Source organism: Magallana gigas, chromosome 1, assembly GCF_963853765.1.
Source record: "Magallana gigas chromosome 1, xbMagGiga1.1, whole genome shotgun sequence".
Classification (NCBI taxonomy): Eukaryota; Metazoa; Mollusca; class Bivalvia; order Ostreida; family Ostreidae; genus Magallana; species Magallana gigas.
Genome location: NC_088853.1, coordinates 60804972 through 60828513, shown reverse-complemented (window position 1 = coordinate 60828513; position 23542 = coordinate 60804972). Strand labels below are relative to the sequence as shown.

At 34.6% G+C, this 23542-nt stretch overlaps 2 protein-coding genes across 2 annotated transcripts; one reads left to right on the top strand and one right to left on the bottom strand.

The window, feature by feature from the left end:
• The first annotated feature begins 138 nt into the window (after nucleotides 1-138).
• LOC105346405 (putative nuclease HARBI1) lies at nucleotides 139-2523 on the top strand. Its single transcript, XM_011454952.4, has 3 exons — nucleotides 139-1414; nucleotides 1614-1790; nucleotides 1927-2523. Exons 1-3 carry the CDS (start codon nucleotides 962-964, stop codon nucleotides 2437-2439), a joined length of 1143 nt encoding a protein of 380 aa, XP_011453254.3. The 5' UTR covers nucleotides 139-961; the 3' UTR covers nucleotides 2440-2523.
• A 126-nt stretch (nucleotides 2524-2649) lies between these two features.
• LOC105346404 (uncharacterized) lies at nucleotides 2650-6657 on the bottom strand. The gene is made up of 4 exons (XM_011454950.4): nucleotides 6484-6657; nucleotides 6052-6140; nucleotides 5007-5185; nucleotides 2650-4150 (listed from the first exon to the last, which is right to left on the bottom strand). The coding sequence occupies exons 1-4, from the start codon at nucleotides 6510-6512 to the stop codon at nucleotides 3851-3853; spliced, it is 597 nt and encodes a 198-aa protein (XP_011453252.3). The 5' UTR covers nucleotides 6513-6657; the 3' UTR covers nucleotides 2650-3850.
• Nucleotides 6658-23542: the final 16885 nt, after the last annotated feature.

The window sequence follows — 23542 nt, the reverse complement described above, 5'->3', positions numbered from 1 at the left end:
TGAATTTGATATAAAAAAAAGATTGTGTATAGTGAAATTAGCGGTTTGTAACTTTGGTGCAATTCCTAAAAAAAATAGAAAACAAATGCAAGTCACAGATTTTACCATAAGTTTAAATACTTCTTTTTCTCACAGCTCAAACAGCTCCCAAACACTGACAAAGATGTTCTCATAAAGAAATGGGAAGAGGACATCAGACTGTTCCTTTCTCCTGAAGCCATTTCTGTTGGAGATGCTCTGGAATTGCAAGAAGGGTCCAGAGTTACTGTTAGATGTACAGTTAAAGAGAATTTTTTGGCCCATGTTCATATGCACTAAATAACCAGAAAATGAATTTTTTTATATCATGTCTATGATAACTGTATAGATGCACCTATACCTGACTTGAGTCTAAAAACAAATATCAATGGTGTATGAATGAACCATAACAGGAAACCATAGACAATTATAAAATGTCATAGCTGACATGATGTACTATTGTTTATATTTCAACAAATTTGATTCAGACGAAATATAAGGAAATTTTACTTTATAGGCTGTACTTTATTAACCAGTACTTTTCGCTTTTTTGCCAACCTTCAATTGAACGACTTAATAGTAATTGATGTTATCCTTTGATTTGGCAATTAACAAGTATCCAACGTCTTTTCAAATTTGGAATATACTATCACACAACATATAATTGCCGAAATTGTTAGATCGACACTGACAAGTGACGCAGCTAACCGATATATAAATGCTTTAACTGCACAAATAAGTAGACCAAAAAGCAACCTTTTCTTTCATCACTACACGCTACAGTTTATACTTTAACTGATGATCTTTGTCTCTTAGAGCGACTTCGGTTCATACTCGAGTACGCACTCGAGTAGGTCATCACATGACCGGATGTTTACAGCTACACGTGGTTTTCAACCGAACTAACAGCTGACTACTAGAGTTACACGAGTAGTGTACTGTCATGGCTACCTTAGGTGTGCTATATATTATTCTGGAGAATTTTTTTGACGATGACCATGACATTGTACACTTTTGGAGTCTCAGAAATTCGACAATAGGGCATCTTATTGCCCAGAGTCAGTTTGCTTCCAGGCGACCATATTTGCCTCGGATAACAGGGTTTGCCGAAGATATTATTATACCCCAGTTTAATTCATGCGACTTTAAATACCACTTTCGCCTAAGCAGAGAGATGTTCGAGGAAATCCTTGTTCACATTGGACACAGGCTAGCTTCAGATCACTGTGGAGGACTGGTCGAGACAGAACCTACCAAACAGCTGCTAATATTTGCATGTTACATGGCTAACACCGAGTCCATGAGAGAAGTTAGCCTGTGCTTCAATGTTGGTCTTGCAACTGTGCATAGAATTATTGGGAGAACCTGCAGAATCATAATTGAGTGTCTTGCTAATGTATGTATAAAAGTAGAACTTACAAATTAATGTATTACTGTAATTTGAAATGTGATAACAACTATGTTAGCACTTTTTAATTACAATGAATACAGCTTATGTACAAAAAGCTTCGAAAGCAGAGTTCTGAAGTTAACATTATTCAAATTGTACACATGTACAAGAATTTAAAGTTTTTATTATCTTATTTAAATACCAGGTAATCAGATGGCTAAGTTCTGCTGAGCAACAAGTCATTGCTACAAGGTTTCAGCTGAACTACATGTTTCCTCACACAGTTGGTGTCCTTGACGGAACACATATTCGCCTATCTTCCTGCCCTGGAGGAGATCCCGATTACATAAACAGAAAATCGTTTCCCTCTATGCAGCTTCAGGTATTTGCTTTCTTTGAAAATTCTTTAAAAAATAGGATTTTTAAAAAATTAAATGTATAAATAAAAATCGGTATTAATACGGAAATAATTCTGTAAATTTTTTTATACAAGTTGCATATCAATGGGGATTTTGCAGGTTGTGTGCGACGACACCCTTCTTCTAACTAACATCTACACTGGGTGGCCTGGAAGTACCCATGATGCAAGAGTATTGCGGAATTCCGAGCTGTTTACCAGAGCTGAAGCTGGCAGCTGTATTGACCCCGATAAACTCATCATAGGTGATAGTGCATATCCGCTAAAGCCATGGCTTGTAACCCCATTCAGGGATAATGGCAGACTGAATTTACAACAAAGACGCTTCAACCGTGTATTATCGTCAGGACGACAGGTTGTAGAGCGTTGTATAGGACATCTTAAAGGGCGATTTCGTCGTTCGCGAGAAATACCTGTTCATAAACCTGAAGATATTGTTTCTATCATAGTTTCAGGATGCATCTTGCACAACCTGTGCATTATACACAAGGATGATGTAGAAAATTTCATTGAGGAAGATGGAAACGGTCATCCAAACAATTATCCAAACTTATTTAGAAATGATGTGAATGGGATTAACAGAAGACTACAAATTATGGCAGGACTACCATAAGTGTATTTGATGAAACAGTCTCTCTCAAACGCTGGAACTGACAGTTGCATTCATACCATTACTTTAAATTTTACAATAAAAAATAACAATAAAATAATGAATATTGTTTACGTTTTCATTTTCCAAAACAACAATAAAACAACAAACAATATTTATGTTTTCATAACAATCAAAAAATATGTGAGCTAATGCTCATTACCAATACCCCTGCTATGATGTAAATACATAATAAACAACCAAAGTCAAAATTAACAGGAAATTGAGGTCAGATTTGTTCCATTCCCACCATATGGCTGTCCGTTTCAAAATTTCAAAACTCTGCAATGGGTACTTGGTGAAAAAACTGTGACAAAAATTTGTTCGAAAATTCAATTGTGAAAATAAACAGTCATAAGTTAATAAGAAGCCATCATATTTGATATATCTGATTACACTGCAACGAAAAGTTTGTTACGGACAGAAAAGCAGACGTGTAAAAAAATAAATCACTCTCCTTCGGAGCAAGGTAAAAAAAAAAGTTCCATTTTTCTTAGTGACCTTCAACTGGCAAAAATGACCAAAGTTCACAATCAATACTTATTTACAAATCACAAGAATTCTCAGTGTCAACTTTAGCTTCGGATCCAATCAATTCCATTACAAGGTATAAACTAGAAAGGAATTATGCATTTTTCTTTAAAATGACATAACCGACCTTTATGTAAAGTAGGAACATCCAATGTTTCTTCATAAGAGAGATATGGACCAGACACGATTGCACAGACAGACAGATGGACAAGGTGATTCCTAAATACCATCTGAAACTTTGTTTGCGAGGAGTATAAATATAAACCATTCATTAAATATACAAAACATATGCTTGGCAACATTGAATGAATATTCCTTAAAAGAAAAACTTCCAAAAAGCTTTCATTTTTTTCCATCAAGAAAAATTCACAAAAATGATGGACAAAGTCTGATGTCATATTATAAAACAAAAGAATTCACTATTGAACTAAAAAATGTGAATTTGATCCTTTGACAAACATTAAATAATACAAAATTTGCTGGGCAAAATGGAATGAATACAGTAATTGAATGAGAAATACATTAACGCAGATTTAATTTCTTTTTCCTAGCAAGTCCAGTAGCTTGTCAAAGCGATTCATCTTTGCCTCATGTTGTTTTCGCATTTCTTGGATCATTTCATCGCCTTGTGCAGTTAATTTGTCAACAACATTTGCCAACTTTGCTTTTTTGGGATTTTTGAACTCTAATTCATGATCACCAGTTACACTTGTTGATGGTTTTCTTTTACCAGTATTCTGATGTGCAGATGTGGATGCAGAACAAGCAGGTGCTCCTTGACCGTGTTCACCAGAACTTTCTTCTGACTGTGGACTGTTCAGTGTCCCCTTTACACTGTCATATGTTACCTTAGCAGTTGTTGAAGCTCTATTTCCATACAGTAAATTAAATTCTTCAAAATACTTCCATGTAGTTTTCTTGTTTCCCGTTTTTTGATTATCATCACTACTTTTTTGTAGGTTTTCTTCAAATTTTTCCACTTGTTTTTAACTTGGTTGCAACTAACAGGGACTTTGTGGTTATTTAATGTTTTTGTTATCCGATTCCACAAAACATCATGGTTTTTAACTTGTTCAAACTCTTCTTTCATGTCAGATCTGATGGAGATCAATTCTTTCTCTTCACACTCCTTCCAAATATGAACCTACCGAAAAATATAAAACTTATCACTAATATAACTCAAGGAAATGATTTACTAGAAGAATGCTGTATCCCAATTTATGTGTTTAAGGTGCATGGTCTTATTGTTTCATTATAACTGTATCAAATAATTTTCTATCGAAACAAATTATCTTAGACAGTTATAGACGTTTGCCTATTTACACCAGCAAAATTGGTGTCCCTTCAAAGTGTTAGAAATATTCAAAGTAAATACAATAATTTCTATGGGCATCCTAAAAAAAAAAACCAAAAAAAACCCAAACTGCATAATGGGAATGTTTAGAAAAGGAAACCGTTTAGTTTCATCACCCAAATTATTAGATTTAGTCAAATCTGCATGTTATGCATCGATTGTAAACAATTAAACTTAAGAAATATTAGTGAACAAAATGTTCACAGTTTTTTTATGATGCGCTAAAACATTATGACCTTTATCTATAGCAATTTCATAGTTTTAATACCATTATAGCCGCCTCAGCCTCAGGGGCGAATTTTAATATGAGGCGAAATAACATGATACCCTTTTGTGTCATTTGTTTTTAAGTCAAATTTTGTAAATAATTTTTTTTTATCTAAATATCACTAAATTTTGATGGGAAAACTATTGCAAAGTCTATTTTTTTAATACAAATTACTAGCATAACCATCATTTAAAAGCAGTCATAAAATTTGATGTATAATCAGACCATGCAGCTTTAAGAATCAAATTGGTTGAATTAAATTATGAATCATTTTCTCATTAACATGACTGTACATTTTATTAAGTTAAACATGTATTTATTCATTCAGTGTCAGTAGGAATTATACAAGTAATATGGAATGCATGGTTATTTCATTACCTTTTCAGGTCCGTTTACTGGGGAAGAGCAACTACTGCTACTTGTACTTGGTCTACTTGTGTCACTTGACGTTGTACTTGGTCTACTTGTGTCACTTGACGTTGTACTTGGTCTACTTGTGTCACTTGACGTTTTGTTGTTAACCGCAGCTTTATATACCTGCTCCTTAAGATTTGGGTCTATAATGTGAAGAAATATTTATGTAAAAAATAATGAAGTATAGATACTAGTCTATAGTCTGTCCCAAGATATTTATGCAGCACATTTTGGACGATTTTTATTAAAAATACAAATACCTGTGAAAGAAGTGCAATTGAAATAGTTGAAAGGGATATTTTATTTTCATTGACACTCTATCATCTTTCACTCGGAAAAATTCACAGGAACGAAAACACATTCCTTACAGCGATTTATAATGGGGAATGTTTACATCTTTTCTCCATTCGGAATACATCCGCAATTTTTCAACGTTATCATCCGGGCTTGCTGCAATAAATAATCTCTGTAGACATCACACTTTTAAGCATTGGATTGAAACCTGATAAGCTAACAGGGGCGTTTCAATTGAGAAATCTTGGAAATTTTTCATACTTTCGAATGAACATCGTTTGAATCCTGAGGTATTTATAATTATCAAGCAATTAAGCCAAATGTGAATCCAGGATATCTTGGGACAGAGTATAGAGCAATTTTCTGTTCATTAACAATTCAGATTGTGAATTAATTGAAAGCTAAAAAAGATTCGTTTTTATTGTTTTACACAAAGTTATGAAAGCAAAGGCATATAAATACATTTACAGTACTTATGCAACATAAATTAATCAGATATTTATATTTTCTATGTCTCAGAAATAAACCAAATGCATTTTTCAAGTCATTTTTGGTATAAACACAGTCAAAACATAATTAAATCCTATATAAGGCATTTGGCCTTTAATTTATTTGATTACATTTTGACTATGTTTATCTTAAAAAAAAACTTGAAAAATGTTCCAGATTACAATTTTAGCAAAAAGTCCCACTAATGTAAATCAAGAAATGTTACCGCAGTTAGGGTCGTTCACCATCTCGTACAAGTCTCTTGATAAGACTGCTTGCAATTGCTCTGTACCTCTATAGAGTGTTATGTGTACCCTACAATACATTTAACATATTTTAATCTACTAAACTGTCAAGTTGTCAACATCAATAATCTGGTTCTGTGATAGTTGGTACATTGAATATGTTAAAAGCAAAATTAACCCTAATTTAATGCTTTCAAAACTTTTATTCAAGGTGGCCAAAAGAAATTTTGTCATATATTCAGTATTAACTTCAAATTATTTATGCATAAATGTTCCAAGATGTCAAATTTTCTGAGTATAAATCCCACCCTGTTCAAGATAGTGCGCAGGTCGATTAAAATGTACGCATAATAACGAAAAATATTCTACATATTCAATATAATAAAAGATAAATGCGACAAATTAAAACTTACACATCTGCATTTGCACTTTCCAACGCCATCTTAGAACTCGAGTGATTCTACAGCGTGCTTGGGTTTTAGAAGGTAGAGTTCATTAGGTCAGATGACGTAATTCGGGTTGAAACTACCGGTGTTCGGTTGCAACTCTAGTAACTATAGTACGTACTCGAGTATGAACCGAAGTCGCCCTTACATTATGTCCGGATTTCACCGAGACATAAAACAGTTATCTGCTAATTCGGCCTATTATATCAATGATTTCAGCAACCATGTCAGGACCAAAATGCTTTTTAAAGTCAGTATCAGTTAGTCTCTCATTCGATATTTTTGGAATTAGTTCTGTTTTCTCTTGCGGAATGCGGCACTGTCTCCATCTGTAGTCAAATGCCTAATGAGGGTAGGTCTGTAAGTAATTTATGACAGATTTCCTCGGTGGTGAAGTATTCACAGCCGATGGGTGTACCGTTGCTGTCTCAGCCGTTGCTGAGAATTTTCCTAAATGATATGTGCATTTGCTGTTATAAGTACGCTTACGACAAAGCTTGTTTTTTGCATGGAACCTATGATTGTTTTCTCAGTGGCAAGATTTTTAGTTATGGTGTAAGTACTCTGTGGTGCAGGCTGGAATGGATTCCTGTCCCGATACCAGTATAGTGGATTGTTGTTGTGGCCGTTACTTTTAATTGGTATGGGTGTAAGGGGTGGGTATCCGCAGTTTCCACAGTGTCCTTCAGGTACTTTCTTTAACGTCTCTTACCTTCTTCAACCATCTCCACCATCATGGGACCATTATTACTCCCACTGCATTGCAGTCCGGTGTAGGATAGAGCTGGACAGTTGAGGGCCAGGAATATTTCTTATAGGGTGGTCCCCATTATCGAATTTTCCATTAAGGATACCCATAGGCTTATGTTTGGTTTAAGCAGTCTTTGTACCCCGGCTATCTGTCTGCATTTCTTCCTACAGATTATTTTGTTCGGACCAGAAGTTGCAGTACAGGCATTTAAGGGTCTATTTCCAGGAAATCTCTTTTTTGTCGGTCAGCTTCAAAGTCAAATTCAAGGTAGGAAGTACATTCAGGACTCTGTTGTTTGTGCTTCTGGTAGGCAGCGTTGAATATCTCGCACGTCTTCCCCATGTGAACCATTCTGTAGGAATTCTGCTCCTGTTTGTTAGGGGTTTTATCTCAGGTAATGTGCATGCAGTTCTTGGGCGGAGTTGCATGAAGGGTCATGTGGTCTCTATGGTTAAAGCCACATCCTTGAGAATGCATATCATGTCTTGCTTATATGTGTTCTTGTTTGACTTCACGAATACCTCTTTGTATCCCTTATGCCCAGGGCCTTTGCAACGTCAATCTTACTTTTGCTCTGTCCCTTAATTTTCTAACTTGCTTAGTACTCTGAAGAATATTTTGTGGTTAAGCATTCTGCGGCTTTTTAAAGTTATCAGGATTTTATGAGTTGACCATGACTAATTTATAATTCTTTAGCTTCCAGTGCTTGTCCCTTGTGTGAGCACAATGGCAGATTTGACCTTTATACTACATCTACCCGTTAATTATTAAATTCCTCTTGTTCCTTGTTGATTATACAGTGATTTGGTAACAACTAAGAAAAAATTCGGATGGACGACCATGGAGCTTCAGTGCCTCCCATGGTAAAAATCTGCAATTTACGGCGCACAAAAATCTGCGCTAGTTTTGGACCGATTTACCTTAAAAACACACAAACTCTGTATAAAAATAGTACCATTAAATTAGTCTTGCAATTTTCTACTGATATCGCCTCTTTACTTGCCTCAGACTTTTCCCGAAACACGGTTCCCGACCTAAGTACCATTAAATTAGTCTTGCAATTTTCTACTGATATCGTCTCTTTACTTGCCTCAGAATTTTCTCGAAACACGGTTCCCGACCTGGGAAAAGGAAGTATGTTAAATTCACCTCGAGATCGAGAGTCGCCATGTTAACAAACTGCAACTCTTCACTTCACGGAACTGGTGATGGTGTGCCTGTATTTCGACGGGTTTAATGTACTTTACAGATGAGACGAAAACAATGATTAATGCTTATTTACTTGTGGAATATGTGTGCAAGTCCATTTGTAGGATACAGAGAGATGCGACATCTCCAGTTATATCATTCAATAAAGATCATCTCAAACAATATCTGGGTAAGAATCCTCCTGTTAATTGGGTTTCAGATGATGACTCAGTAATCTATTCAGACTCAGACACTGGGGAAATAGATCAGCCACCCCCGAGGAAGTGTACAAGAGCGGGCCGCCTCATAAAACCGCGGGATATCCTTGATTTATAAAATAAAGCTGTAGATAAAATTAATGTATTCAGTGTTTTGGTTTATGGTAAATGTTTATTATTTGTTTTATCCTAGTGTTGAGATGCATTCAAATTCTGTATAAACTAAACATGTTCTTTATTCATTTTAACATATATGGATTTCCAGATGGACTTTCTCGACATTAATGTTTCAAACGAGGAATTGCAGCAATTCCAGGAGAATGAAAGAAAGCTGTGGGTCGACGGCACCATCTGTGAGGTGGAGACGTGTAGGAAACTAGGCCCTTTTTCTACTTTCCGAAGATATATTAACCATTGGAACAAAGTCCATACTAAATATATTAATATCTTCAAATGTTCTGTGTGTCATAAGAACTTTGTGTTCCAAAAATTAAGGTCGCGTACACATTCGCATACACAGGGGAGCCATTTTAGAGTTTCAGGAAAAAGAAAACATTTTTTACGTTGAACCTGGACATTGTGTACCTTTCCGCCTTGGTGCGCCAGAAGAAAGAAAAAGAAAGAATTTAAAAGAAGAAAAGGCCCTGGCCTAGAGGAAGAGAGGGGCACAACAGAGAGGCCTATTTGCGCCATCTTTCCTGGAAGAGGAATGTCGAATTAATTGTCGAGATGAGGAAATCGATATTTTCCTGGGAGAAAACAACGGCAAAACATCAGTCATCAAAAGTCTTCGAGAAAACGGAAAGAAAGTTAAAAGTGAAGTGATTGGAGACTACTGCATCATTCCAAACTTCGAAAAAATTATTGAACATTAAACTGATTAAAGTAATGTATGTCTAAAGACATTTGTTGTACAGTTAAAGTTACAATTTGTTGATTTATTTATAACATGACGTATTGTTACAATTATTAATTTTATTGAATAAAATGTAATAACTGTTTAAAGGAGGAGGAGTGTAGTAGTACCTACTTAAATTATTTCCTAATTCATCGGGTTCGTTATTCATTTTCTCTTTCATCTATTATAAAACGTAAATTCTTACTGGCCAATTCTGTTTTAAGTGTTCACTATTGTGTAACAAGTATGTAAACCCGAGCACATTCTCGGGGCTTCTTCACTGAACTTTGCATCAAGGTACGAAGTCGCCCTCCTTGTGGCAATTTTAAGTAGACTCAAATTCCATATTTATTTTGGAAAATTACTTTTTTCTTTGATTTTTCGTTATTCATTTTGGTCACTAAGGTACACTAGCTCCTCATCGTCATCAATTATTATTTAATTACGAATATATTATATTTTCAACTTATCAAATTCTTCTGTTTTTCTTCGTTAATAGCCTTAACAGGTGGACTCAAAATTATCTGGGTGAAATATCATGTAAAAACACAACGCGAAGTTCAAAATATATCATATACAGTAGTGAAAAAGATCAAACTACTACAGAATGTTTTCAAAAATAAATATGTGAAGCGGCTTATGGTATTGGTGTTGATTTCTGTTTCCGACTTTTAAATTAATAAAGATATATTTAGGCTTGAATATATCATTGGCTTGAATATATCAATGTCCTCATCTTCTGCTGGTTGTGAATAAAACAAAGTAAAAACTCTAGATTCAGAGTTTTGTCGATCATCCTGATCATGTAAGCTTTTGTCATCATCACCTTTGCACAAGCAGGAATGATTTTTACGAATTTGTTTAAGAAAGATTTAGTTTAAATTTGTCCAGTTATGACTTGTTAACTCGTTCATAAAATAGTCGTCATATGATCGAGTGAGCCTCAGTTATCTCTCTATCCATGCGTCTCCAATTATCCTCCAATGTGTGTTGCTTTCAGGAACTGCGGATCTTAATAAATCCAAACAATAAAATCCCCAGAGTTTCTTCCGTAGCAAGTATATTATGAGGTTGAATATACTCATAAGCTCTGCAAAATTATATAGTGTTACCGAGTTTTAATCGACTTTACTATTGTCCTTATGTTTGGTGGCGGAAAGTCAATATCAGTATATTATTCCGGTAGTAATTAATTCCTTCTCATGAGATGAACGCAATTCAAAAAGATACAAATGTGTATTGAAATCCAGAAGTAGAATAAAATATAATCATAATATAATTCACCTAATAAATCCAAAATAAATGAAAGGCACTAACGTTAAAATCCAATTTAACAATCAAAATATCTCTCTTCCTCTTGAATTACTCCGGCTATATGTACCCAATTACTCCCCTCACTCATCCTTCACTCCCCATGAACTTGCCTAAGGCCAGGCTATAAATCTTAAGACAATAAATCACTACTCCCTTTGCTCTCCACACTCTATTATCTAACACTCTCCTCCTAATGCAATTAACTGCCCCCCCCCCCCCCCCCCCTCATGACCTGTTCGCAGTCAGGGTTAATCTGCTGAATAAAATGGAAAAAAAAAACAGAAAAACTATGAAAATAAAATTAATTATGCTACAGTTACCACTGCTTAGATTTTGTACACCGTTCAATTAAGGAAATGCAAATAAGAAAATGCTATGCTTAAATAACGGATGCTTTTCAAACAAAAAATGGTACGAAATCATTATAAGAACAAATACGTACAGTTTATAACTTGTGTTTTTAACATAACGTTTACAGTTTATTTACATAAGTCACTCTATGGTAAGTCATCAGGGTACGCGAGTAAATAACTGTTATGGAAATAGTTCATCGGGTCAGATATCTCAATTGGCTCAGATTCTCTTGAAACAAACTCCAACTCGTTTTAGAATTCATCCATAAAATCGTTAAGAAAGTTCGAAAATACTTCGAGTGGAGAAACTTCCCTCATTTCTTCGGTGTATGAAAAGTTAATTTCTTTGATAACTTCAGTTCTTCCGTCCCCATAAGAAACTGTTTTCTTGATTAATTGAATCGTAATCGAATTTTTCTTTTCGGATGTTTGAATTCTCTGATGTTGGACTTTCGGATGTTGGAATCTCTGATGTTGGACTTTTGGATGTTTCCTCATACTCGGGAACAAATTCTTTATCATTGTATTCTTTAAGAGATAAATCTTCCTCAAATGACTCTTTATCAGACTAAATGTCCTCATAGATTTCACTTTTGATGGTATTATTACACAAATTTATTTTTAGAATTTGTGCTTTAAGGACAATAAATTGTTATGTGATAGGTAAATCATATTTTAAAGATATACATGTATTCTGAAACCCAAGTGTCTTATCATTAGTTCACAACTGTTTATTAATGTTCGATTACAATGTAGCAGAATAAAAAAATCACTTTAAATAAAAAAAACCTTTACTGGTGTTTTGGACATTCTCGACTTGTACAATTCCGATAATCCATGCGGCGGATGTTGGGGTCAAGCGAGGTCAGGGGTAAAGCGTCATTAGATACTGTTTTCGAAATGGGCAAAAATGACTTTTGTGTTGCATACGGCAACTTGTACATTCTTCACATTTCCCGATGACCCAGAATATTTTCAAAGGTGGACCAATGCCTGCAAACGAGAAGTTGTTTACAAAAGTGGCAAGAGAACGAAGTGGACGCCATCAGAATACCAGAAGCTTTGTAGTTGTCACTTTGAAAACGACCGGTGCCCGGACCCAAAATCAAGAAAACCGGGGAACAAAAACAAAATTCCCACATATTTTCACACAAGGCAAGAACATGTAATATGTATATATTTACACATACACATGTACGTATGCAATCACCAAGATTATAAATAAGTCAAAACATGTAGGTTTTATATATGATATACAAGTACAATTGAGGAATATAACGTTAGCACTAAACATGACGTAGACTTGTGCATCCTTTTTAAACTTTATCTTGTACTTTTGTGCACTGTTTACAAAATTGACTCCCCGAGATAATCAATTTTTTTTTACTGATTTTATATAGAAATGAAGTGAATTCTACGGGGAACCGTACGCGCATAATTTACGCACATGTAACAATACGTTGTGTTATCCATTGCCCAGTGTGTTGCTGAGGGTAATAGAACTGATTTCCAACTGCGTCTAAACCAATCAGATTTCAGAATTTAACATGAAAGTGTAATAAAACTGTTTAAGAACTGTTCTGTTAACTGTTAAAAACCACCAGTCCATAAGCAGTTACTTTAAACATCCATCAAAATAACTGTTAATGAACTGCTATGAAAACTGCATCAATTAAATACTTTCAATAGCAAATTTCCTAAAGTTATCACAATTAAGCAAACAAGTATAATCAACAATTTGTTTTATTACAAAATGCACACATTCGAAGCAAATTTACTGTGACGGTGCATTTTACAAGACAAAGGTGCATTATATCAACAATCTAAATTCTACAATATATTAAAAAAAATATAGAACTTGATAAGTTGACCACTTTGTAAATAAATATATTTTTGCAATATGTTCATGCTAATGACAAATTATTTTGATATGTTATTCAGTTCATTCATTATAGATTAAGAGGACACGTCTACTGGACCGTAAAAAAAATTGTTACCACTGTACCACTTACTCGATTTCAAAATTAAAATTGTAAAACAAAAATGACATTGCAAAGGTTGTACAAGTTTTTAAATGCCAAATAAAGTCACTGAATCCCAACTACTTTCCATATGGCATGGTTAATGGACATTTTTTTTTTTAAAAGCCACTTTCGTTTATTATTATTCATTATATATTGCCTTCCTTGACAATTTCCATATGCGTAAACATCCTGCATGCACATGCAAACATATACATACAAAATTACAAATTATTCCAACTGAACAGTTAACCATCTGAATGATTACCTATAGGAAAAACCCTGGGAATAACAATAATCTTCTTTCACAAATGATTAATTTTACCCCTGCTCCGAAGGAGTATACTGTATTACCCTTGTGTGTCTGTCTGTCGGTCCGTCCGTAACAAAAATTTCTGTCGCATTTATCTCAGCAACTATTTATCGCAGATGCTTGAAATTTTTACACAGTGTTTGTTAAGGCATGCCATATCATGGGATATATTGTTGTACCAATCGGACGTCAACTTCCTGTTAAATGACGAATTTGCTTATTTTTAGCCAAAATTTTCAAACAAATTTTCCTCAATGATTTCTCAGCAACTGTTTATCGCAGATGCTTGAAATTTTTACACAATATTTGTATAGGCATGCCATATCGTGGGATATATTTTTGTACCAATTGGACGTCAACCTCCTGTTAAATGAGTACTTTGTTTATTTTAGCCAAAATTTTCAAACAAATTTTCCTCAGATTTCTCTGCAGCTATTTATCGCAGATGCTTGAAATTTTAACACACTATTTGTTTAGGCATGTCATATTGTGGGAGATATTTCTGTACCAATCAGATGCAAGCTTACCGTTAAATGTCGACTTTGCTTATTTTGCATATTCACATCAGAGCGGGGGTATCACTAGTGAGTATTGGCTCACAGATATCTTGTTCCCATTTGCAGAATATGTGTATATTTATCACATACGTAGTCGCTTGAATGAATGTTCACCAGTTATAGTCGAGCTGGTCAATTGACGATTCTGGTTTTTGGAAAGAGATACGGCCAAAGTCCTGGAATGTTTCAATTTTTGTGATGTGTACAGTTTTTTTCTTTTATTGGTCACCTTGTTGGCACTACTTTATTAAAGTCTGTGACGGAGAGTTTTTCCCACTGATTTTATTTTGCAGTAGCGTGTGATGTATCCTGCATAAAGACAAAATAAATACTTATTAATGTTGTTTTACATACAAACTATCCTAATACACGAATTGACAATTGCTACCAAACAAATGTATATTAAATTATTATATGAAAATTAATTTATTGCTTTAAAGCTGCGTGATCCGATTTTATATCAAATTTTATGCACGCTTCTAAACGATGGTTATGCTAAGTATGTGTATAATAATAGACATTGCAGTAGTTTTCCCAGTCAATTAAGCCATATTTCAATGAAGGAAAATACGTAAAAAAATTTGCTTACAAAACAAACGACATAAAAGGGTAGTGCGTTATTTCGCCTCATGTTAAATTTCACCCCTGACGAAGAGACGGGTATGGTTGTATTACGACTTTGACATCACTTTAAATAAAGGTCGAAATTATCAAATTACAAAAAAAAACAGTTGTACATTTTGTTCGCATGCTGGTTGAATAACTCCAATCATTCGGGGGACGAAACCAAACGGTGTCTTTTTCTAAACATTCCCGTGATGCATTTTGGTTTGTTTTTTCGTTTGCCCAAAAAGAAATTATTTTTATTTACTTTGAATGTTTCTACCTTTGAAAGGAGACTGATTCTGCTGGTGTAAATAGGAGAAAGTCCATAACTTTCTAAGATAAAAGATTTGTATGGGAAAATTGTTTATACTGTAATAACAAAAGAATCGGAACAAGCAGCTTTAAATACAGACCTCTGACTGCATCAACATTTTATTTATTAGGTGGTGGCTTTTTGTCATCTCCACTTTTCCTTAGTCCCAGCCCAGATGAGCTTGCAAGTTCTTCATCTTTGAAGACACAACCGAGAATTGAGTTCAGCAAGGTCATTGCAGGTTTTTTAGACGACTCTGCTAGAATGATCGCTTGTCTTTCTCTAATCTTGTCCACAAAGACAGAGTCGAACTTTCCTGGATTTTTTGGATTGGATCCTTGATCAGCAATCCAAGGTTTTCCTGATAAAGAACAGTAATCTGAAACTCTATATAAATCACTATTTACTAATGCACTCAAATTTACCCCTCATCATTCCTTCCCCTCATTTTTAATATGAATAATAAACTGTCCTCAGTTTATGACTACTATAACTGTAAACTACCACTACAAAAAACTACCACCAAGATACACTATTAGAAATAATAAAAAAACCTCCACTAAACTACTTAAACAGTAAGTATATACACTTCAGAAATTAACGAATTAACGATGAAATTCTCTACCCACTACCTTAATTTTTTTATTTCAGTACTACTAATAAATGATTCTAAATGATTAACATAAAAATCTATTAAAAGAAGTGCACAAACGAATTAAACAATAAAACATCAATTATACAATAGTATAATAATATCTTTAACTGTTCATAGGACTAGTAACAATTTTAACTGTCAATTCACGAAAATAAGTCAAAAAAAAATCCAATTAATCGAAATACTTGAATGTCCAAATCGGTAACAAATATTTTCTGCGGATACAAAACGATTTCTTACATTTTCCATATGTTCCGGTACTTCACTGAGAATGTTTTCGGCTACGGCGGAGAAGCCAACTTCTTCAGATACAAGTCCTTTACTGTAACTTATTTCAGTTTCTCTTTCTATCGATTGGTGCCCGTCCACATAAGGATGTTGAAATCTCTTTAAAGTCAAATTGATACGCATTAGTTCACGAGTGTCTACTTCACTAGTATGAGGAACATCTGATGAACTATCTGATTGTACTTCATTACACTCTTGAATCCTCACGTCTTCTTTTTCTTGGTACAGAGTATCTTCATCCTCTTCTAGATTCAGGATATATTCATCGTCTTCATCATTTTCTAGGTTCAGGGTATATTCTTCTTCATTCATATAGTTTACGTTCCGAGATTGATTCTTGTAAAGATGTTAAGGATATTTCACTTACAGGTGAATAGGGATTGTCTAAACATTCTTCAAAGTCATTTTTATTTTCGTCACAAGTATCTGAATATATATAGATCATTGGTAACAGAAACAAATACTGGATCTTTATAATGACGGCAATAAAGCCGTTTTTGAATGTTAAGTTAATGCATATTTTCTTCCAAAAGTTCTACCACAGGTTGTTACAGGGCATTGATGATGGAATCTTCCATGTCCATGAATTTCACAGTTGTGACGATAAAGATTTTGTCTGTGTTTAAATTTCCGATTACTTATTATTCAATCGGAATAAAAAAAATTAGAATAAATAATTTCAAAGTTATGTTTTTACACTAACTTTGTTCAAAATAGCTATTAATTTCAACATTAAAGTAAATTTTGAACATATTTTGTATTGTGTAACTATATATACCAAATCTTACTGTTTGTCATTGTGTACATCTGCCATGCTGACGTATTTAATTGCAGAGAGTATTTTTAAAAAGTGCAAAACTGATGGAAAGGGCAAAACGGAAAACAGAAATAGGTATGAAGACGAAGCAAGACATCGTGCTTTCCACAAACATTGACAGGTGGGTAGATCATTGCTCAAATGCGATGAGAGTGAAAAAATATGTGGTGCGAGGTTTGTAGAAAATTCTACAAAAACCCGGAGGGACATAACATCCGGGATCACTGTCATAGCACATCAAACTTGAGAATTGATGCTATTAAAACTCACGGAACCTCCGTCATGCATATTCTTTAGAAGAATTAAGATGGATTGTAGAAATGCAGAAGAAAAGCAGCATCAACAGTTTGTTGAAAGAGAGGTAACAAGATGAAACAACAAGGCAGCATGAGAAAGAAGGCATTGTGGAAGAACAAAGATAAGAGAGAGAAAAAGAACAGGAGAGATATGGTATTAAGACAGATCAGAGGCAAGACCAGGGCATGGGAGACACTGAGATAGAGAGAGAAGGGGAAGAAAAAGAGTTATATGAAAGTATTGAATCTGACTTTTAGCAAGATTACACTGAAAATGATAAAAAAAAAAAGCTGAATACGAGAGTGAATATGAATAAACTATTATACAGTTATATATTTAAAAGAAAAAAAATATAGGTGTACTCACAATTGTGTCATTTTTCAGCTCGTAACCGTATTAGATAAACGTGGTATGAAGAAGTGAAAAGGTTAAACGATATCTGACACTTTCTGATTTACTTTTTCGACAGCTTGTTTATGTGCATTTTCTCTTTGTAACCTTTGAAAGCGCGCTTGCCTAGAAAGGTTTAGTTCTGTTATCGATGACCTTGGTACATCCGACTTAGAAAGCCCCACTTTCTGGATGTGCTGTTGCTACCCAATATTATTTGCTTTATTGATATCTTTGACATTACTTTTGAACGGATCTCTGGATGACTTTCATGGGCGATAGCTACAGCACGGTAACGGAGAGACTTAGGTAGGACAAGACGACCATCTCTGAGTAGAACGGTGTCGGAGTATACAGCTAATTCGTCTTGATCATTTCGTATGATCTGCAATTCGAGTAAATCTACATCAGCATCTTCCAAGTGCTTGAGATTATACCACGTTCCAGTGCACATGTATTCAATTACTTTCTTTAATGTTTTATCGAGGACAGTTGCTCGCTTGACCTCATCCAGGTCCATGGCTTACATAACGACTTCATTAGCAACAAATCGCACATACTGCTCTGCTACATCTTCTCGCGATAGCTTAGTTGTCACAATAGGATGTCTCGACATGAAGTGCGCAGGAATGTCTTTGTCAGGTCGATTGACAATGTCTAGTGTGTATGGTTGAAGTCTAAATCCCAATCTGTCGATCCTTAATGGTGGTTTTGGACGTTTCCAGATCGTGGCCAAGGATTTGATTTGAACATATTTTATTATGCAAATATACATTTACATAAATGGATTAGACAGCAGGCAATGCCAATGTAAGCCTTCTCCAAGGGTTTGTGGTCTGTGATAACTGGAAAGTGTGATGTGCCTCTCAGATAGAAGTCAAAATGTTCACACGCCCAAATGATTACTAAAGCCTCTCTCTCTGTTTAGTACACTCAACGAACGACTTGCGAATGCCACTACCTTGTCCTCCTTGGTAAGTAATGCCCGTAAGCCGACAGGGCTAACATTTACTACAACTTTGATTTCTTCGTTCGGATGGTAGCTTTTGAAGGTTTCGAACGCATGTTCCTGTTCTGAAATCAATGCCAGTCAGTGTCAGATCGTGTTAGGCGGTGCAATGGTTTACTCGCGGTTGAGTGATCAGGTATGAACCTTGAACAGTAAGACGATTCGCAGTTCACATGCATTTGCTGGACTATTTGATTCTAGGATAGCAGATACTTTTGTAGGATCAGGTGATATCCCGGATTTCCTGAACAACAAGCCGAAAAATGTAATATGGTCACGATTGAACTCGCATTTCGATTAACTGAGCTTTAGGCCACTGGCGGTCAGTGCCTTTAGTGTGTCGTTAAGCGTGTTGTCAGGCTCCTCTTGCGTTCTGCCAAATATCAATATATCGTCTGAGATGTTTTTAGCACTAGCCAGGTTTGAATCACACAGTCTCTTGTGTCGGTTGATTCCAATAAGAGTGTTGAATTTTACTCGTTATAAAATTAAAAATTGGCATCTAACTTTATGTAAAAATTGGCATCTAACTTTAAGATCATCTAAGAGCATTCTTCTGAATAATTCGGGAATGCCTTAACATTAGCTGATCTTATAGGGGTTTTTTTCAGATTCTTCTAATCTGTGCTCTAGTTTCTTTGTTTTTCCATCTGTTTGAACTGAGCTCCGAGAAATATTTTTAGATACTTCAGCTCATATATCTTTAAAACTGTCAGTGAATACAATACACTTACCTCCTTCATTAAATTAAACGAATCAATCCTGTATACATGCTTCTCTCTCTCTTTTTAAAAAGAAAAGATGTAAATACTTAGCATGTACATAGAGTTTAGTACATGAGTGAGTGAAATTATGAATGAAATAATAATAAAACTGCTACCCAAAAGTTGACTTCATTTTCTTCTAGTATGAAATAAACTATCTATTTTTTTTTTATTCACAGAGAGTGATATTCTAAAAATAAAATCTACTTTAAAATACAATATGACAATCCATTCAAAATAATGAAACACAACATTTATTCAACAAATATATGTAAACTATATACATTCCACATTAAAAGTAAGAAATGATACATAAAATATTTACAACACGCATGAGGGAAAAAATAAATATATACATAAACAAAATATATATACATAAAAAAGGAAATTAACAGCGTTTGAGCATCCGTGTACTTTCACAGGTGGGTAGTCTTGGGTTTCGGTAGGGAGGTCTCCCTACCTCTACCACCTCCTCAGCCTCCTCCTGCTCTTTTGACGCGGAACAACATAAACAAAACACGGACATAAAACAGGACAACAACTATAATGGCAAAAAGGTGTCCTACATTCCTTTGTTGTTTGGAATGACCTTTGTTGTTCGTGGACGTGTACGATGAGTGGCCCGGTCTTGTAGGTTGGTTATGTAACGACAGAAGTTGTTAACTATGTTCTTGTAGCTCAGTCGTGTGCTTTGCCGTTATGGCTGTGATAGTCTTTCTTTTTTCAGTGGCAAAGGTATAACTGTCGGTTTCAACTTGCAGAATTTTTAAATGTGCTACCCTTGTTACTTTCACTTTCTTTTTTACTGACCTAGTGCTCTAGGTAGCTTAGGATAGAGTTTCCGAACGCCGATGTAGTTTCTGTTTGTAATCCATGGAGATAAGTGTCAAAGTTGTCTTTATCCTCTCTAGGGAGGTTTAACTAACAATGGAGTTTGCTTCCAAACCAAGATGGGAAGCGGCCCGTCCTTAATCCATGAGAAATACTCTCTTTACGTTTGGCGTAAAGTAGGCGGGTAAATAATATGGCGTCGGTAGACTCCGAGACCTTTGATTTCGTCATTGCCGATGTTCTATCAATATCTGGTAGATTAATAGACATGTCCAAGTCCTGTATAGCGGCTTTTTGGTTTGAGGGAACCTGGTTTTTCATGATGTCCATGTAGTCACATTCTGACATGTTTGTAGAAGATTTCTTGAGGGAGAGCTTGCAACAGTGCTGGTACATAGTATCAGAATGAGGGCTGATGCTGGAGGTGTGCATTTTTGAATAAACCAATGTGTTTGATTTATAAAAGAAGTATAATAAACCAACTTTGAAGAAGCAATCCAGTCCTTTGTATATTTAAGCTAATTTGGCAAAGTAAGTGCTGGTTGTAAAATGTCTTAGAAGACAATGAAAACAGGTGTGGATGGAGATGTTGTACGACCAAATAAACCACACAAGTCGATCGCTGTCCAATGGAGGGCGAAACACGGGATGATGCCGGAGGGACATTGTCCCTGGTAAAAGTGTGAAAAGTAGCGACATCAATCAACCAGACTTGATATTGAATTATTAGGACCCGACACTTTAAACCACCCTGATTGTTGCATCATGATAATATTGAAGAGATACATGTAGTTATAATGGTAGTGGTAGAGTGTTTCGGCGGTAAAGTAAGCCTCATCAGAGATCCAAATTTAATGTATCTAAAGTAAGCGATAGTTGAATTGTGTAACCATGACGTGTGGATGCTTGAGTTTTATTTTACCTCTGTTTTACTCAGTAAGAGTTTCCTGTCTTTTCCTGAGATTTCGTGAATTATCGGATGTATTTCCTTTTCTTTTTTCCAACCCCCTACAACTTGTAATGAGCTCGAACAATACATTGACAAAACGAATTGTATTCTATCACAACCAAAACACATTTTGGTAAATAGCAAAAGAAACGCCCGGAACCTATCATTGCATACAGCAAACACAAAAACATAGGAGATCTTTAGATAAAGTATCGCTTACTTTAGATACATTAAATTTGGACCTCTGATGAGACTTACTTTACCGCCGAAACACTCTACCACTACCATTATAACTACATGTATTTCTTTAATATTAGAGAGGTTAAGCATTTCAACGTGTACGAGTACGTGTAACTAGGGGAATCCCCTAATTTTATGTGTATTACGTCACATTTTCCGTATACCGCGTAATTATACAAGTTGTACAAAACGTGTAGAATCAAAAGTACACGTAGATGAAAACTTGTAGCATTTTGTGATAAGATAAGATAAAAAAAACCACTATAGTGGAATTTCGTTTCTTGACTACGAAAACAAGAGTTTATTTCATATCACAACACTTTGAATTTTTTTTTTTTATCTTTTGTTAAAATCATTCTCCATCACAAAACATACATATTTTGATACTCGTATCGTATTAATATATTATCTGTGATATAAGCATAGTTTTACATGCATGAAAAAATACTTTTGTTATACATATTAAATCTATTGTTCAAGAATTATAATAATTAGTATTCATCATAAACATACATCGTATTACTGTATCACATATCATATATCAAAAATATGGTACCTCATATACTGTTTTGAAATTATAGAAAGATTCCAACATTTTTATAAAAATCGTTTTTATTTCTACCAATACTGGTGATAATTACATTCTGGAGAAAACAAGTATTTTAAAGCTTGTGCCTTAGGTCTTGCTCACACATTTTTTCTTTCTGAATTCTACATTTCATTTTATATTTATATATTGTAAAACTATGAAAGACAAAAAGTTATTCAAAAAAGAAGTTTTTTCGCTAATTTCATTGTAAAAACATTGTAAAACAATTTTCCATGTGACATCAACTTTTAAGTACATGCTTATTCTCTCCCAGATATGTTTGACAATTTTGCAATCATACAAAAGGTGTTTTATATCCTCGTTAATATTGCACACTTCGCACAATGGAGAGACAGTTTTGTTCCATTTACTGACACATACATTATTGTTCAAGATACCATGAAGGAGTTTGTAATTAAATTCTGACATTCTTTTTTCAAATATTTCTTGATTTTTGCAATATACACATTTTCCCATAGACATAATGTGTCGTTAAAAACATTTCTCCATCTTTTTTCGTATAGTGGTTTTTTAAACTTTTTATCAGTAAACAATGAATAGTAAAACTTACTTTTACCATTGTTAACTGAATTAACAGTATTGTTTCGAAATAAAAAAGATAAACAATGTTTGATTTTGACGTATTTTGAATAGCTGCAGAGTAATTTTTCTTTAAATGCTTTTCTAAGCATGATATATTCACATAAGATATTGTTTTTTTCTAACCAGTTTTTGTGTAAAGTACATCTTATCATTAAACTCTCCATTTTCATCAAGAATATCTTTAACATACAAAATTCCACTTTTTATCCAATTTTCAAAACATAGTGGTTTATTTTCATACTGGAAAAGGTTATTGTTCCATATAAATTGACTAAGGAATTCTTCTCTATTAAGCGTATTCACAATGTTTTGTTTTTTACATCTGTTAAAAGCTGAAAATACATTTCCGTAAAAACAGGAAGTTTCAGCATTTTGAAAAATGATGATTCCAAAAAGTTGTATTCTGTTGTTTTTAAAATATCAGAGATATTAAGTTTATATTGTCTAATAACTGCACTAAGTGCCCTATGTATGACACTGTTTTCAATTAATATTCTACTTATCCATGACGCTTTGGCAGCATGGAATTTGCTTTCAATATCAATAACACCTATTCCACCTTGTTCAATTTTGCAAAATTGAAAACACTTTTGAATTTTAATAATAAATGTTGGTTTTTAAATTCGTACAACTGTCCACTTTCTGAAGATGTAAGGACTTCAGTTGGAAGCAGATTATGTAATTTGCTCTCTTGCTCGCCTGATGTCTTCGACTGACCACCTGCTATACACAAGTCTCTGGTACGACCAGTGTAGGTTATGTAATCCCCTCGCTAGGTTGTTGATGTCCCCAGCTATCCGCTTACGCTGATGTCTTTGAATGACTACCTGCTATACGCTTGACTGAACGCGAGGTATATGTATATATCCAGAATTCTGCGCACCCGACGGAGCAACAGTCTCACTGTCTCAGAAACACTTGAAGGAGAAAAATCATTAAGTTGAACGGGTGGATATATTTCACGGTGTGAGCGAGGAAGAACTCTTGCGATGCAGTGATGTTAAAGATACGCTGAATGCCATGAATTCAGGGAACGTCAGGTGATCCTCTGCAGAGTATTGA

Coding starts and splice junctions, on each gene's coding strand:
- LOC105346405 (XM_011454952.4), top strand. CDS start 962: ATGGCTACCTTAGGTGTGCTATATATTATTCTGGAGAATTTTTTTGAC. Junction 1,415..1,613: donor TAATTGAGTGTCTTGCTAAT/GTATGTATAAAA, acceptor TTTAAATACCAG/GTAATCAGATGGCTAAGTTC. Junction 1,791..1,926: donor TTCCCTCTATGCAGCTTCAG/GTATTTGCTTTC, acceptor GGGATTTTGCAG/GTTGTGTGCGACGACACCCT.
- LOC105346404 (XM_011454950.4), bottom strand. CDS start 6,512: ATGGCGTTGGAAAGTGCAAATGCAGATGT. Junction 6,141..6,483: donor GAAAGTGCAAATGCAGATGT/GTAAGTTTTAAT, acceptor AATGTATTGTAG/GGTACACATAACACTCTATA. Junction 4,151..5,006: donor CAGTAAACGGACCTGAAAAG/GTAATGAAATAA, acceptor ATTTTTCGGTAG/GTTCATATTTGGAAGGAGTG.